General features: G+C 45.0%; 1 protein-coding gene across 5 annotated transcripts in view; it reads right to left on the reverse strand.

Annotated features, from left to right (window-relative positions):
- Positions 1–18,703, reverse strand: part of LOC125461040 (uncharacterized) — a 168,533-nt gene that overhangs the window by 92,045 nt on the left and 57,785 nt on the right. For 4 of the 5 annotated variants that reach the window (XM_059652251.1, XM_048549349.1, XM_048549350.1 and 1 more), the window contains exons 4-6: positions 17,617–17,997; positions 16,245–16,610; positions 6,612–6,770 (exon numbers count right to left, since the gene is read on the reverse strand). In XM_059652251.1, coding sequence (XP_059508234.1) covers positions 6,612–6,770; positions 16,245–16,610; positions 17,617–17,997 — 906 coding nt within the window. The remainder of the gene's footprint in view (positions 1–6,611; positions 6,771–16,244; positions 16,611–17,616; positions 17,998–18,703) is intronic. The other variant, XM_048549352.1, reaches the window with a different exon arrangement.

Here is an 18,703-nt window from a genome sequence, read left to right on the forward strand (position 1 = left end):
CATTTTCTAACACTGACAGGTTTCTTAATTTTTTGGGGGGGATATTGGTGTCACTGCTGGGGTCAGTATTTGTGATCAGAGATAGTGGGAACTGCAGATGCTGGAGAATCCGAGATAACAAAGCGTGGAGCTGGATGAACACAGCAGGCCAAGCAGCATCTTAGGAGCAGGAAAGCTGACGTTTTGAGCCTTTTCTGATGAAGGGTCTAGGCCTGAAACATCAGCCTTTCCTGCTCCTAAGATGCTGCTTGGCCTGCTGTGTTCATCCAGCTTCACACCTTGTCATCTGGGGTCAGTATTTGTTGTCCATCCTAACTGCCCTTCAATTCAATGACTTGATAGAACCATTTCAGAGGGCACCTGAGAGTCAACCAAACTGCTGTGTGTCTAGAGTCACATATAAGCCTGACCAGGTAAGGACGGCAGATTTTCTTCCCTAAAGGACATTATTTCCCGTCGCATATATCTGGAAAGATACGGTGAAAAGTGTTAAAATCCAGTGTTATTTTGAGTTACAAAAGGAATAAAAAGAAATTACATAAACAGAGTTCACCCTCCATACAAGGGGTCTTCAAACATAACTCCAGGGCTTCTGAAAGATATCCCATGCCGCAAGGACTCCCCACCCTGGGTACCATCTCCACCGCAGCCAATGATTCACCAAATTCCTGAGTCCATGGTCTGGGTCTACCACAGTCAAGAGTCCTGCCCCACACACCACCATCACTGCAGTGAACACACCGCTCAGCACCTCTCCGTCAAATGTAATCTCAAATCTGAACGGCCTAATTCTGTCGTTGTCTGCCATGTTTCAAAATGCATGAATCAATACCAGAAGGCCTCAATTTCATCATGTCATTTTGAACAGATAAACATGTTTGTATATCAAAGCATAGGATCCATTCACAGCTCATTTAGTCAACCACAGTGATGAATGTATTTCCACACTGGTTAGTGAATCAGATGGGTTATATCACAATTACCGAGAGTAGCTTTCAATTCCAAACTCGCTACATTTCAATTCCAACAGCTTCTATGGTGGGATGTAAACCCCTGAATCTGCAAACCTTTCTCCTGAGCCTCTAGATTAACTCTACAGTGTCATCTTTCCCCGGAGGGCTTAAGGAGAAATATCCATTCCCCAGTCATATACGAGCTCCAATGTCACAAGGCAGCACTATGTGGGCATCAGGCCTGGTACAAGCTGAGTCTGCCAACAACTACGTGTAGTTATATGTCACCTGAATAGAAACATAAAAATTGGATTAGGTCATTTGGCCCTTCAGGCCTGCTCAATATGGTCATCGCTGATCCTCTGTCTCCACACCATTTTCTCCCTACTCCTTGATGCCTTTAAACTTCATTGATATCTTTCTTGAACATATTCAGTGACCTAGCCTCCAGAGGTTTCTGTGGTGGAAAATTCCATGGGTTCATTACCGCCACCGCGCCCCCCCCCCCTCCAGAGTGGAGAAGCCTTTCCTATTCCCATATTCCTGAGATTCAATCCTCTGGATCTCATCTCTTCAAATCAGGGGGAAATATCCTCCCTGCACTTAGTCATAACATTCTAACACACCTGGATTTTGTTTCAATAAGATCCGCTCATTTTTCTTAACTCTAGTGATAAGGGGGTCTAGGTACATAATTCTTTGAAGATTGCATCACATGTAGACAGGACGCTGAAGAAGGCGTTTAGCATGCTTGCCTTCATTGCTCAGTCCTTTGAGTATAGGAGTTGGGACGTCATGTTGAGATTATACAGCACATTGCTGAGGCCTCTTCTGGAGCACAGTGTACTGTTCCGGTTGTCCTGACACAGGAAGGATATTCTTAAGTGGAGAGGGTTCAGAAGACATTTATCAGAATGTTGCCAGTTATGGAGCATTTGCGTTATTAGGAGAGGCTGGATAGATTGTGATGTTTTTCACTGGAACATAGAAAGTTGAGACGAGATCTTATAAAGGTTTATAAAATCATGAAAGGAATAGAAAGGTGAATGGCAGGTTTCTTTCCCTGGGATTTCAAGACTAAGAGGCGTATTTTTAAGGTGAGAGGAGTAAGGTTTTAAGAAGACATGAGGGGCAATTCTTTTTGCTTTTTACACAGAGAGTCGTTTAAGTGTAGAACCAACTTCCAGAGGAAGTGCTGGATGCAGGTACAGTTACAATGTTTAAAAGACATTCTGTTAAGAAATGTTTGGGAGGATATGGGCCAGGAAGATGGGACTAGTTTAGTTTGGGATTTATGGTCAGCATGGACTGGTTAGTCCGAAGGGTCTGTTTCCATGCTGCGTGACTCTATGACAATGACTACAAGTGAGTCAATGACTACTATATGAGTCAAACCAATCTCCCCTCATAAGACAGTCATGCCATCCCCGGTATCCCTAGCACCTCCCTCTATGCTGAATATTTTCTTTTCAATGAGGATATGTAATAGACTATACATAATAATTTTTCCCAGACTGCTTCACAACACAAATCATCAAACAAATTTGACATTGTGCCAGATGAAAGCAGGTAGGTCAGCTGACAAAAAGCTCAGATAAAGAGCTTGTTTTAAGGAATGTTTTAACGGATGAGAGGGGGTAAAGATAAGAAGGTATAGGGAAGGAATTCCAGAGCTAAGGAATAAGCAACTGAAAGTGTAGTGGAGCAATTATAATTGGCGAGACACAAGGGATCTGAAATACAGAAGCCGTGAGTCTGCAGGTTCCTTCAAAGAGCTGTCCAACTTGTTACACTCTCCTCCTCTTCCCCAGTGTTTTCTATTCAATAGCATTTGATTTCAGTTCCACTGAGGTTGCTGTGTTGTTCCTGGAGCAAAATGATCCTTTCCAAAACGAACAAAAACAGAATTTGTTTCTATACATATGATTATAAGGCTTTTGTTGGCAGTTTTCTTTTTCCTCTGGGCTGTTGCTGATTCTATTTTCCGGATTAAGGCTTTATTTATAATTTGAGCAATGGTGTGAGACTACTACCAAGGGATTTTAATTAGGGGAGGTAGTGGTAATGTCACTAGGCTAGTAGTCCAGAAGACCAACTTAAACGTTCTCTTGACATGGGTTCAAATTCCACCATGGCAGTGTGAAACTTGAATTCAATGCGATAACATCAGGAATTAAAATAAAAAAAGAATCATTGGCCTGATGGAGGTGACTATAAATTGTCGTAAAAACCCATCTGGTTCACTAATGTCCTTCGAGAGATCTGCCTACATGTGTCACCAGACTCACAGCACCATGGATGACTCTGAACTGCCCTCTGGGCAGTTAGGGATGGGGCAATAAAAGCTGATCTAGCCAGCAACAAATGCATTCTGAAATTGTATATTTTTTAATAGTTGGGCTGGGTTGTCGTAAATAGTTGACCAGCGAAGGGAACAGGGAGAAACTTCACTTGGGTAGCATAATAGCTCAGTGGTTAGCACTGCTGCTCTAACAGCCCCAGGACCTGGGTTTGAATTCCAGCCTCAGGCAAATGTGTGTGTTGAATTTGCATATTCTCCCCATGTCTGCATGGGTTTCCTCCCACAGTCCAAAGATGTTTTTAATTCATTCATGGGATGAGAGAGTCGCTGGCTAGGCAGCATTTATTGCCCAGAGGGCAGTTCAGAGCCAACCATATTGCTGTGGGTCTGTAGGCCAGACCAGGTAAGGATGGCAGTTTCCTTCCCTAAAGGGAATTAGTGAACCAGATGGGTTTTTCCCAACAACCAACAATGGATTTGTGATCACCAATGAATTCTTAATTCCAGATTTTTTTTCTAAATTGGATTCAAATTCTACCATCTGCCATGGTGGGACTCGAACCCGGGTCCCCAGGTTATTGTCTGGTCTTCTGAATTAACAGGCCAGCAATAATACCACTAAGCCATCACCTCCCCTTGCAGATGTACAGGCTATATGGATTGGCCATAGGAAATGCAGGATTACAGCGTTGGATCTGGCTGGGATACTCTTTGGAGGGTTGATGTGGACATGAGGGGCTGAGGTCCTGCTTCTACACTGTAGGGCTTCTATGATAGATGCTGTACAATCCACAAAGAAACGTCAGGTGGCAAATTTGGCCACTTATTTAGATCTAAAGTATTTGACACTAAAGTTACTTCAACTCAGAAATTTTTAATGCACTGTTACACTGACTCTCTTCTCTCTATAAGAAACTCTATATGAAAACTAGTCAGCCATTTGCCTGATTATCTGAGGTGGAAAATGGACATAAAGTTACCATGTTAGCAATGTGACTCCAATCAGCTGTACATCGTATTGCAAAGTGTGTGCTGTCCACTTTGGAGCAGGTGCCAAAAACAGGGACTAAACCCTTTGATTATGTTAAGAAGGATTATAATTTTAGTTAGTCAGCGAAAGAAGTGGAGGAGTTTTTTGGGGTTGACCTTCTCAGGATTCTTCAGTGGCAAGCAACAAATGGAATATTCCAGATATTTTCCTGTAGCAGCAAGGAAACTCGATCCTTTCTATCTGCTGCTGGCTCATCTGTATCTTGATTCCATCTACTCACGCTGGTTCATCACTTTTAATCCTTTCACCCAATAAAAGTCTATTACTCCAAGATTTTAAACTTTTAATGGCGTGACGTTGCCAGTGTTGGACTGGGGTGGACAAGGTCTGAACTCACACGACATCAGGTTATAGTCCAACAGGTTTATTTGAAATCACATGCTTTCAAAGCGCTGCCCTTCCATCCAGGTGAAGGAGCTGAGCTTCAAAATCTCCCCTTCCCCCACCGCATCCCAAAACCAGCCCAGTTCGTCCCCTCCCCCTACTGCACCACACAACCAGCCCAGCTCTTCCCCCCAACCCACTGCATCCCAAAACCAGTCCAACCTGTCTCTGCCTCCCTAACCTGTTCTTCCTCTCACCCATCCCTTCCTCCCACCCCAAGCCGCACCTCCATCTCCTACCTACTAACCTCATCCCACCTCCTTGACCTGTCCGTCTTCCCTGGACTGACCTATCCCCTCCCTACCTCCCCACCTATACTCTCCTCTCCACCTATCTTCTTTTCTCTCCATCTTCGGTCCGCCTCCCCCTCTCTCCCTATTTATTCCAGAACCCTCACCCCATCCCCCTCTCTGATGAAGGGTCTAGGCCCAAAACATCAGCTTTTGTGCTCCTGAGATGCTGCTTGGCCTGCTGTGTTCATCCAGCCTCACATTTCATTATCTTGGATTCTCCAGCATCTGCAGTTCCCATTATCACAAGATTTATTTAGGATATCTTGTTGGTATGGAAGAGTTGGACCAAAGGGTCTGTCTCCATGCTACACAGGTCTGCATCCCTATGACTCTCTCCATTCCCCTGTGATGAAGTGTTACCTGACATCATCCTGGATGGCCTGGATTGAATTGTAAGGTTCTTCCAACACTAGGCCCATGGCCTTGAATGTTAAGACATTTCAAGTTCTCACCCAAGTACTTTTTACAGGTTGTAAGGCTTCCCACCTCAACTACACTCCAGGCAGTGCATTCCAAGCTCCCACCACTCACAGGATGAAACATTTTCCTTAAATTTCTTCAAAATTTCCTAAACTTCACCTTCAAATTATGTCTCCTCATTATTGACCCTTTAACTAAGGGGAACAGCTGCTTTCTATCCACCCTGTCCATACCCCTCATAATCCTGCGTACCTCTATCAGGTCCCGACTCTCTGCTCCAAAGAAAACAGCCTGAGCTTATCCAGCCCCTCTTCATTGGTAAACTGCTACATCCCTGTAACATCCTGGTGAATCTCCTCTGCACCTCTCCACTGCAATCACATCCTTCCTATAGTGAGGTGACCAGACTACAAACATAATGAATAGTGGAGCAGACTCCTAGGGCCGAAGGGTCATATGGCCTACTCCTACTTCTATTTTCTATGTTTTTGTAATGAGGTCAGCCAGGTAGACCTCATGGAATATGAGTTCTCTAATTGGGCCAGGTTAACAACCCCAATCAGGAAGCCCTGGCTGACAGATATTAGATTAGATTCCCTACAGTGTGGAAACAGGACCTTTGGTCCAACAAGTCCACACCACCTCTTGATATATGCCACCCAGACCCACCCCCTTATAACCCACACACCCCTGAACGTTATGGGCAATTTAGCATGGCCAATCCAATAGACTGCACATCTTTCGACTGTGGGAGGAAACCGGAGCACACAGAGGAAACCCACGCAGACATGAGCATCAGGGGTTCTGTTCACTCTGAGAGCTAGCTCTGAGGAAGCTGGGTCAGAGTCAAGGACTCTCTGTGTGTAAATAAAGGGAGACTTGATAATGGGGTACCCGTCTCTGTGGAGTTATTTCAGTTTTTACGTTTCCAAGATTCACAACAGGCTTCCTATGACTCGTCTCCAAAGGTTCGACAACCTTCCTGAAGTGTGGGGCCCAGAATTGGACACAATCCTGCAGCTGGGGTTGGATTTTTGCCCTACATAGATTGAGTAACTGTGGATTTTACACTTTAAGTTTGGGTTTTTAACGATCAGGGTAACCAACGATTATCTAATACTTAAAGTCCATCCATTAGGATGGAAAAATAATAAAGTATGACAACCTAAAAGGTACTGGGAGGCAATGGAGTGCAGCAAAGCAACCACCTGATTCAGAAACGCCTTGGGGTGTATCATCCAAGGGGCAATTGGATAAGGAAGACCCAGTGCATGGGATGATCTCATCCAGTTCTTCATAAGCACTGAGGCCGCTGTAGCTGTGCACTGTTTGTCCTGGGCTCCCTGGTGACCATGTTTCCAAGGCATCTGTGAAAATAATTAGAAAGAGTCAGCTGTGTTGGTATCTAAGAAATGATGGGCCAGAGTGATAGCTCAAATCAGCTAACAGCCCCCTCACGAGTCAGGAGTGTGATGGAATACTCCCCACTTGCCTGGATGGGTGCAGCCCCAACAACACTCAAGAAGCTTGAAACCATCCAGGACAAAGCAGCCCCTGCTTGATTGACACCACATCCACCACCTTCAATGCTCACTCCCTTCGTCACAGTGTCAGCCACTTTTTAAAATTTCATTCATAGGATGAAGGCTTCACTGACCAGGCAGCATTTAATGTCTACCCCTAATTGCCCAGAGAGCAGTTCAGAGTCAAGCACATTGCTGTGGGTTTTGTGCCACACGTAGGCCAGACCAGGACTGTCAGGAAAGACTCATCTGCTTCACTAATGTCCTTTAGGGAGGGAAGCTGCCATCCTTACCTGGTCTGGCCTACCTGTGGCACAAAACCCACAGCAATGTGCTTGACTCTGAACTGCCCTCTGGGCAATTAGTGGCAGACATTAAATGCTGCCTGGTCAGTGAAGCTTCATCCTGTGAATGAAATTTTAAAAAGTGGCTGACACTGTGACGAAGGGAGTGAGCATTGAAGGTGGTGGATGTGGTGTCAATCAAGTGAGGGCTGCTTTGTCCTGGATGGTTTCAAGCTTCTTGAGTGTTGTTGGGGCTGCACCCATCCAGGCAAGTGGGGAGTATTCCATCACACTCCTGACTCGTGAGGTGGCTGTTAGCTGACTGTTAGCTGATGAATTCGCGGTCATCGTTCAATTCTTAATTCCAGATATTTTATTGAATTCCAACTCTGCCAGCTGCCACAGTGGAATTTGAACCCAGGTCCCCAGAATGTTAACTAGGTCTGTGGGATTAACAGTCCAGTGAAAATAGCACTAGGCCATCTAAAAGACACACTGCGGTAACTCACCAAGGCACCTCAAACAGCACCTTTCAAACCCAACCTTTCATATCAAGAAAAGAGTGGCAGATACAAAGGATCACCACCACCTGCATGTTCTCCTCTAAGTCATGGTTTTAACAACTTGGAAATACATTACTGCCATTCGTTCTGTGTCACTGTGTATAAATCCCGGAATTCCCGTCCTAGCAGATGGTGTGGCTTGATGTGTTAGCTCACTTCCTCCAGGGTAATTAGAGGTGTGACTATACTGCACCAAGTCCAGGCTCTGGATTCATTTCCATCCCGATTGTTCAATGGCTTTTCTCTCAGTGGACCATGAACCTGTGCAGCCGGCCTCTTGTTGGAGTGGTCATCCCGAACAATCAGTACTGACAAAAATCATTTGACAGGGCACTTCAAGGCATATTGTGGCTGTCAAGATTCCCATCATCAGGAGGAATATTTTATTCTTAACACAGCAAGCAGTGAAAGGGAAGTTCAAGTGAAGTCATTTGGAAACGGCAAAGCACTTTGTCTCTGCCTTTAGCCATTTTAAAAGCAAGTTGACTTGGCCCTGGAATAGCAATGGGAAAACTGGACAATGGGAAGGTCTCCTTCATTGTCAAGCACGGCTGCACTTTGAAGATGCTGCTCAAAATGTTACAATGGGTCAAATAGCATTTGTTCAATGTCTGAGCACAAATCTGAAAGGAAATTGTCACCATCATAATCGAACTTTCCCACCGAAGGGCAAAGGAGGGCTGGGACAGACTGAGAAAGGAGTAACACACGTCTGTTACAAATTTCTGACACCCAGAGACAATTCAGTGAATGCAAATAGAGTTCAAACACAAACATCACAAGGTACAACACAACGTCATAACTAACAGCCATCACCAAAGTGATTAAGCATTTACATTAGGACACCAGATCTGTTGAAAGTTGGAGGCATTGATTGTGGACAACAACAGCAACAGTTTGCATTGATATAGTGCCTTTGATTTAGCAAATTAGACTGATCCACATCACACATGTGTTGCCAAAGAAAATTAAGGGTGGCACGGTGGCTCAATGATTAGCGCTGCTGTCTCACAGCACTAGGAACCTGGGTTTCTTTCCAGCCTCAGGTGACTGTCTGTGCGGAGTTTGCACATTCTCCCTGCATCTGGATAGGTTTCGTCCAAGTGCTCTGCTCTCCTCCAACAGTCCAAAGATGTGCAGGTTAGAGTGGATTGGTCACGATAAATTACCCATAGTGTCCAGGGATGTGCAGGCTAGGCGGACTAGCCGTGGAAATGCAGGATTACAGGGTTTGGGTAGGGGAGTGGGTCTGGGTGGGATGATCTTCAGATGGTCAATGTGGGTTCAATGAGCCAAATGGCCTGCTTCCCCACTCTAGGGATTTGATGAAGATTTAGCACTGTGCCAGGTAGGAGATACTAAGACAAAAGAAAAGTTATGTTTTAACGAGTGCTTGAAAGGAGGAGAGAGAGCTAGTCAGGAGATGTTGAGGGAGGGATTTCCAAGACTTGGGACCCAGGCAGCTGGAGCCCTGTCTGTCAATGGTGTTGTCAATGGAGTTGCAAAATAAATTCAGTTATGCTCAGGAGGCCAGTTTTGGGGAACTGCTGCTATCTTGGAGAGTTGTAGGCTTGGATGAATTTGCAGAGAAATGGAAGTGTGAGGCTTTGCAGAGAGAAACTGTTTGAAAGTAAAGAGGCTAAACCCGCTCACCAGCTTCTGATAAATATTAACCTCAATACTGATTTCATCCTTGAAAATGCTTTTTGCACCCCCCTCCTCCAGTATAATTTGGAAATAGAAAGGCATATACTATTCCAAACTCAGTCCAACCAAAGTTCAATACAAAGTACATTATTATAATTTCTCAACTTTTCAATTCTATTCTTCTCAAAATAAACTCTGGGGTTTGGATTGCCTTTATCATATTCTTACTGACCTCTGTCACAACTTGTAGCCCTAATTCTTTTGCACCTTGATCATATTTAGATTTTTATTTTCTAACAATACATGACCTCCTCATTTTTCCAGCCAATGTGTTACGCCTCACACTTACCTGAGGAAACTAATATGTCAATCCCACGAACGTGCTTTAAGTTTCTTTTTAATGTCTTTGCTTAAATTTGTTGCAGTCTTGAATTTTGGTTTCATCCTCAAATTTAGAAACTGTGCTGTGATTCAAGGGTCCAAATTGTTGATCTGAACTGTGAACAACATCAGTCCCAGCACTGACACTTGTGGGACTGAATATCTATTTATTGCTTTCTAACCTGCTATCTGCTAATATTCATAGTCCAGTGAGTAAGATGGTGGAAATCAATTTGCTAAAATCAAGTGCAGTCGTACAAAATTTTGAAAGATGCTGAGATCAGGTTTGAAGAAATTACCTCTTCAAATGTTACTCTGCTGCTGATGTTAGGTGGACATAATGTTTTCACATCATTGTCTTTTTGTTCTAAATAACACCTCAACAAGTAAGTCCAATAAAGCTTGGCACAGTTGGTGCTATCTGGATCTTTCAAAGAGTCCAATAATATCAGGATGTGGTGACTTAACTGATTTGTTTTAGAATGTTGAGGACTGCTTTTTGAACATAGCAATAAGGGTGGGCCATTCAGCCCATCAACCTTGCTCTGTCATTCAATTAGATCATGGTTGATCCTCTACTGTCAAGCCACATTCCCGCTCTATTTGAGGAAATTGGTGTCCAGAAACCAAAGGATTTTTGGTTTAGACATGCTCAATGATTGAACTTCTATAGCTGTCTGGGGAAGAAGAATTGAAAGATTCATTGCATACCTCGTTGCAGTTTGGAATGGCCTACACCTTAATACGAAATTACATCCCCTATATCTAGACTCATGAGCCAGGGGAAACATTCTGTCTACAACCAGCATGTCATGCCCTGTAAGAATTTTTTAGGTTTCAATGAGATTAGTCGTCGCCCTTCGGAACTCTTGAATGGAGACTCAATTTCCACACTTTCTCCTCATTAGATGATCCCACCATCTCAGGGATTAATCTAGCAAAGCTCTATTACACTTGCTCAATGGCATGTACAACCTTTTTCAGATACGTTGAGCCAAACTGCACACAACACTCCAGCAGAGGTCTCCCTGTGGTTCCATACCTTGCAGCAATTTTTATGTTTGTACTCAAACCATGTGTGATAAAGGCCAAGATACCAGTTGTCTTCTGATTATTTTGCTGCACCTGGTCATGAGTCATGAACAAGACCACACTGCTCAACCTCTGACCATTAAGAAATATTCTGTATTTTTGTTTCTTCTCAACGAAAGGGGACAACATCACACTTATTCATGTCATATTCCATCTGCTAAGCGCTTGCTTACTCACTGAGCCTGTCCAACTCATTGAAAGTCTCATTGAGTCATTCTTAGATTATATATTCTCATCTAGTGAGCATTCAAGATGGCGCAAACAACCAGGCAACTCTTTGCAAGCTCCCTACTGTAGATCTTACTCTAACATTTTTTATAACCATTCTACACTTCTAAACCTAAATTCTAAGCCTGTAAAAATTACTAATAATGTTCTTTTAAATCTACTTATGGGCCTGTGAATCCTACGGAGTACCATCAACACTGGACTCGCCCAACCTCAACCCAGAACTAAGCTGGCACCAACAGCAATGCAGCCTTAAGGAGGCCCAGCCAACGCAGACCCGGTCCCTGATCCCACAGCTACTTGACCCTAGGGAGGCCCAGCCTGACCAGGCCGGACTCACTTAACTTCTTGAGAAGAAGACTCGCACCAAGGCCACCCAGGACCGTCCAGGAGCTAAAGTCCTCCTGCCGCCATCGTCAAAAGAAGGAAGATAGAGGGCTTGGAGTCATGGTGCAATGAGAACAAACTTTCTCTCAATGTCAGCAAAACTAAAGAACAGATCATTGACTTCAGAAAGAAAGAAGGAGAACATGCGCCTATCTACATGAACGGAGTGGAGGCTGAGAGGTTGACAGCATCAAGTTCCTGGGAATGACAATAACTGAAAACCTGTCCTGGAACTCCCATGCAAGAAGGCACAACAACACTTCTTATTCCTCAGGTGGCTCAGGAAATTCAGCATGTGCCGTAAGGACCCTCACCAAACTTTACAGATGCCCCATTGAAAGCACACTGGACACCTCATTTTCACCACGAACATCCAGTCCCTATACACCTGCATTTCCCATGGAAATGGCCTTAAGGGCTTTAGCTTCTTCCTGTCCCGCAGACCCAACCAGTCCCCCTCCAGCGACATCCTCATCTGCCTAGCCAAACTCGTCCTCACCCTCAACAACTTCTCTTTCAATTCCTCCCACTTCCTATAGACTAAGGGGGTGGCCATGGGTACCCACATGGGCCCAAGCTATGCCTGCCTCTTTGTAGGTTATGTGGAACAGTCCCTCTTTCGCACTTACACTGGCCCCAAAACCCCACCTCTTCTTCCGTTACATTGATGACTGTATCGGCGCCACCTCATGCTCCCACAAGGAGCTCGAACAGTTCACCCAGTTCACCAACACCTTCCACCCCAACCTTAAGTTCACCTGGACCATCTCAAACATATCCCTTACCTTCCTAGGCCTTTCTGTCTCCATCTCAGGCAACCACCTACAAACTGATGTCCATTTCAAGCCCACCGACTCCCACAGCTACCTGGAATACACCTCCTCCCACCCACCTTACTGAAAAAATTCCATCCCCTATTCCCAATTCCTTCGCCTCCGACACATCTGCTCCCAGGATGAGGCATTCCACTCCTGCACATCCCAGATGTCCTCCTTCTTCAAGGGCCACAAATTCTCCCCCCCCGCAGTGGTCAAGAATGCCCTCGACCGTGTCTCCCGCATTTCCTGCACCTCATCCCTCACACCCCACCCCCGCAATAACCGCCCTGAGAGAATCCCCCTAGTCCTCGCATACCACCTCACCAACCTCCGGATACAACGCATCATCCTCCGGCACTTCCGCCATCTACAATCTGACCCCACCACTAAAGACATTTTTCCATCCCCACCCTTGTCTGCTTTCCAGAGAGACCCCTCTCTCCGTGACTCCCTTGTCCGCTCCACACTGCCCTCCAACCCCACCACACCTGGCACTTTCCCCTGCAACCGCAGGAAGTGCTACACTTGCCCCCATACCTCCTCCCTCACCCCCATCCCAGGCCCCAAGGTGACTTTCCACATCATGCAGATGTTCACCTGAACATCTGCCAATGTGGTATACTGCATCCACTGTACCCAGTGTGGCTTCCTCTACATCGGGGAAACCAAGCGGAGGCTTGGGCACCGCTTTGCAGAACACCTATGCTCGGTTCACAGTAAACAACTGCACCTCCCAGTCACGAACCATTTTAACTCCCCCTCCCATTCCTTATACGACATGTCCATCCTGGGCCTCCTGCAGTACCATAATGATGCCACCCGAAGGTAGCAGGAACAGCAACTCATATTCCGTTTGGGAACCCTGCAGTTCAATGGTATCAATGTGGATTTCACCAGCTTCAAAATCTCCCCTCCCCCCCACCGCATCCCAAAACCAGCCCAGCTCGTCCCTGCCTGCCTAACCTGTTCTTCCTCTCACCTATCCCCTCCTCCCACCTCAAGCTGCACCTCCATTTCCTACCTACTAACCTCATCTTGCCCCCTTGACCTGTCCATCCTCCCCGGACTGACCTATCCCCTCCCTACCTCTCCACCCATACTCTCCTCTCCACCTATCTTCTCCTCTATCCATCTTCAGTCCGCCTCCCCCTCTCTCCCTATTTATTTCAGAATCCTCTCCCCATCACCCTTTTCTGATGAAGGGTCTAGGCCCGAAACACTAGCTTTCCAGCTCCTAAGATGCTGCTTGGCCTGCTGTGTTCATCCAGCTCTACACTTTGTTATCTTGGATTCTCCAGCATCTGCAGTTCCCATTATCTCTGATCACTAATTTAAACGATCTCCTTAACATTCTGAGATGTAACTTATCTGGTCCACAGACTTTCAAGTTAGTTAGCATTTCATGTAATTATGATCCCTGATTTATGAACGTCTGACTTACAAACCTTCATACTTATGAATATAATCACATACAGGAATGTAATTTTAAATGCCTGATGTGCAAATATTTCCTATTCTTATGAATGGCTACTTTATATTTTTCTGCATTGTGTTTCTTCTTGACTTGCAAACAAACTCCTAAATGGAACATGATCACAATCCAGGGACTGTCTATGCCACCTCTTTACTAATTTCTGCCAATTCCTCAGTCTCACAAGTCCCTTGGTTGTCCTGTACTCCTGGGGGACATTTTCTATGTGAAGATAGACATAAAGTAACAGTTTAGTTTCACCACCATTCTATATGTTCTCCATGATAAATTCTCCATTATAATTGTACTGTGCTTACATTCCACATGGTCATAACTAATCATTTCCTCTTCCAATACCTAAAGAAGCTTTAGAGTCTAACTTTATGTTTCTTGCAAGCTTACATTCACGTTCTCTTTCTTTATCAGTTTCTTAGTTATCCTTTGCTGGGTTCTAAACTGCTCTTGGCTTACCTGAAGAAGAAGTAAGACTCTGAAAGTTTGTGTTTTTACATAAACCTGGTGGGACTATAACCCGGAGTTGCGTGATTTTCAATCTTGTCGACCTCAGTCCAACACCAGCACCTCTACATCATGGCTGTCACTTTTTATGGCATCCTTACAAGTTGTTTCCTTTGATGGTTAATTTCTTTTGATAGCCACTATTGATTCACCTTTCTCATGGATACATGTGCCTTCAAAGAATGCGCATATGTTGTAGGCTATGTGATAATTGTTTAAATACCAGCTATCGCCAGTTTATTGTCAAGTCTATCAGTGTATTTTCCCAACCCACCATGGGGAATTGCCTCTCTTCCCTTCATAGCTTTCCATGCACAAATTTAAGATACTAACTTCAGTATGTAATTAATTCATATTCAAACTTGATGTGGAATTAGAATGTTGTGAATTATCTCAGCTGCTATCGTGAAATTTGTCACAGCTATCAAAACATGAGCAGGTAATTGGGTGTGGATTCACCTGAAGCCTTCTCAGTAATAATCAACCCGACAGAGTACAGAATTCTCAAGATTCATAACTCACTGTGTGAAGAAACACCTCCACAACTCAGTCCCAAATGGTCAACACCTTTCCCAAAGGCTGTGCCTCAATCATATTTATAATTATGACTGGTACCGATAGTTTTAATGGGAAGTTGCTTTTCCCTAGGATGGGGGATTTCAAGACTAGGGAGGTAAGATGAGAGAGATTTTAACTACGACATTGAGGGGGAATTATTTTGCATGGAGGTGGCCTGTGTGTGGAACAGTCTTTCTGATGAAGTGGTGGATGTGGGCACAATTACAATGTTTAAAAGACATTTGGATAATTATGTGAATAGGAAATGTTTGGAGGGATATGGGCCAGGAACAGGCAGGTGGGACTGGTTTAGTTTAGGACAACGTTCAGTGTGGACTTGTCAGACCGAGGGGTCTGTTTCCATGCTGCATGGCTCTATGGCTCTATGATTCTACAATACAAGAAAGGAGAGCTGTAGTCAGATCATGGTCTCTTCATTTGGCCCTTGACCCTGCTCTGCCATTCACTATCATTGTGTCTGATCTTCTACCTCACTAATGTCCTTTGGAGAAGGAAGCCACTATCATTACTGAGTCTGACCTATTTGTGACTCCAGACCCACGGCAATGTTGTCATCTCTTAACTTCCCACTGGGCCATTAGGGCTGGATAATAAATCCTGGCTTAGTCAGTGACACCGTCATCCCGTGAATGAATTTAAAAAAACCCTCAATTTAAAAAGGACTCCCAGAAGGTCCAAAGCAAAAACAAAAAATGCTGGAGAAACTCAGCAGGTCCTTCAGCATCTGTGGGGAGAAAGCGAGTTATAGGTTAGAATCCAAGATGGCTTTTCCTTGGCTTGCATTTCCACATTAATTCTCATGTCTCAAATCTCTGGTTACAGTGAATGATGTACATTTGCAATCTCATTATAAGGTGTAGAGCTGGATGAACACAACGGGCCAGGCAGCATCAGAGGAGCAGGAAAGCTGACATTTCCGGTTGGGACGCTTCTTCAGAAAGTGGGGAGGGGAAGGGGGCTCTTAAATAAATGGGGGTGGGGCCGGGCCTGGTGATAGCAAGTGGATAGTGGAGCAGACAGGTGGGAGAGAAGATGGACAGGACAAGGAGATGGGGATGAAGCTCGTAAAGGTGAGTGTGGGTAGGAAGTTGGGGGTGGGGGTTGGTCAGTGAGGAGGGAGGGACGGATGGGTGAGAGAGAAGACAGGCAGGTCAAAGAAGCGGGGATGACAGTGGGGTTGGCGTTGGGATGAAGTCGCGGGTGGGGAGATTTTGAAGCTCGTAAAGTCCTCATTGAGACCATTGGGTTGTAGGATTCCAAGGTGAATGTTTTGCTCTCTCGCCCTCTCTCTACAATAGTGCCACACCTGTTGAGTTTATCCAGTACTCGTGGTTTCTATGTGCATTTACCTCGTTGTGTTGATATAGGTGGGAGAACTGGCCACTGTTTGAGGACTCGGTCATGCCAGATTTCTACAAACAAAGGTGTCCTCCCTGCTGAGGAACTTTCCTCTATCGAGGGTGATACTTGCAGCCGGTCACCTGTGCTTTGGAAACTGGACAAACTGACCTCTGTGTTCACCATACTCTGATAAAAACTGCTGGCTTCCGGAGAGAATTTGTGGGGGCGGTGTCTGTCGGATCGAATGCCACTGCTGCCTGCACTCAGCTCCCAGTCTTCGGAATCTTGGCTATTCCAAGAAAGCGGAGAGCGGCGGAAGTGGGAGAGATCGGTGCTGCTGTCACCTCCACAGCTGGATACTTTGCCAAGCAATTCTGTTGGATAGAAATCAAAAAGACTTTTCATTATAGGGCGAGAGTGCGACTATAGAAAGACTCATAGCTCCCTCTGACAAAAGACAGCACTTTCCACAACTTCAGGATGTTCAAAATCATTGGTTACTATCAATGAGACACATTTGAAGTATAGTTACCATTGCCATCCAGGAAATGCAGCAGCCAATTTACACACAGCAAAGCCCCACAAACATAAACGTGAAAATAGCGAGATTGTAAATTTGACTTTAGTTGAGGGATTAAAACATGGCCAGGAAAGAAAGCTCCCTTCAATGAAGCACATTCTTTGAAAAGATAGCCTTGAGGCATTTTGCATCCAGCTGAGGGGTTAGATGGCTCAACAGCCCATCAGGCAGCATCACTTTCACTCTGTACCTGCACTGAAAGGATCAGCCCAGGTCACAGCTTCGAGTTTCTAGTGGATCTTTGTAACTTTGTCTTCAAATGTTTGAGAATTTTGTTGGTTGTGGAGTGGGGGGTGGTTCTCTGAGAGAGGATCAATCAACCCCAAGCAGAGGATTGGATAACCATTTCACCAGGAAAACCCCATGTGGTCCTATCAATCTCCTGCTGGTTTTCTGGTAGAGGATTAGACATTAGCCATGGATCAAGCCCCTGATTCATTCACAGACTTCAACCTCAACATCCTCTTGAATCACCTCAGGTCAGTTAGTATGAAGTTCAGCATGCTCAGAAAGTGGTTGGGACCGAAACATTGTGTGATTTCCAGAAGGAGGTAGATATAGCTCTTGTGACTAAAGGGATCAAGGGACATGGGTGGAGGGTGGGATCAGAATATTGAGCTCAATGATCAGCCATGATCATATTGATTGTCGGAGCAGGCAAGGAGTGGAGGGAGACATAAGCTGGATGGGCTATCCTGCTCCCACGTTTCTATGTTTCTATGTCTCACTCTGCAAAACTGACATATCTCAGGACGCTTGAGTAATGAGAGACGAAGAGGTGACCCTAGCAATGGTCTTACCTGTGTTACTGGTGTGTCTGTCCAAGCTGAACTCTGTACCCTGGTCACTCACATATGAGGAGTGTCCGCTGCACTCGGACAAAGTGCCACCCATCCTGACGCCTTCCCACTGCCTGTCCATCTCATCTACCACTGGCTCAGGAAGATCTGCACCATCCCAAATCCCACCAGAGAGGCCACAGTCTGTGCTTGCCTCCAGGCCGTCAGCTTGGTTTTGTTCAACAGCTTCAAGTCCAGCTTCTCTCTGAATATCTTCCTGCTTTCCCTTTTCTTCCACCAAAGATGCCAAGCTGGGCAATGGTGACCTGGGCAGGACTTTTGCGCTGGCTTTGAATGGTACATGACAAATCACTTGGAGTTTGGATTGATGCGTGGGACACACTGGGTGATAGAAATGAAAACCAAAAGATAAGACCATTGGAGCACACCAAGAAAGAGATGAGATGACAACAACTAACTTTTATATAGTATCTTTGTCACAGCAAATGTTCCAAAGTGGCTACTCAGGATTAGCAGACAAAATATGATGCCAAGTTTAATACAAAATATTAGCGATCAGAAACATATTCAAAGCAGTGGCTTTCAAGAATGTCTTGAAGGAGGAAAGGAAGTCTGAGAGGTTTAGGACAGAATTTCAAAGTTAAGTCCTCAAGCAGCAAAAGTCCCCCAGTGGTGGCAGGGAGAGGGTCACGAAACCGGGACTATGCAGGAGGCCATATGCAGGAACACATAGAATGTAGAGCAGTGTAGACCTGGAGGAGATTACCGAGATTGAGAGAGGTAAGACAATGGAGGGCTTTGAAACCAAGGCTGAGAATTTCACAATCAAGCACAATCAACATTGGGAGCCAATAGTGGTCTGTGAGCACTGGGTATAATGGGTGAATAATACTCAGAGTGAGTTAGGAAAAGAGGGACAGAGGTTTTGGGTTTGATATTACAATGAGGCGTCAAGCAAAGGAAGGGGAGGTGGTAACAGTTTGGCTGTAATATCACTGGACCAGTGATCCATGTAGGAAGAGGTTAATATTCTGGGGACGTGAGTTCAAATCACACTATGAAATTTGAATCCAATGAAATCTGAAAT

The sequence above is a fragment of the Stegostoma tigrinum genome, chromosome 18 (genome assembly GCF_030684315.1).
Source record: "Stegostoma tigrinum isolate sSteTig4 chromosome 18, sSteTig4.hap1, whole genome shotgun sequence".
NCBI lineage: Eukaryota > Metazoa > Chordata > Chondrichthyes > Orectolobiformes > Stegostomatidae > Stegostoma > Stegostoma tigrinum.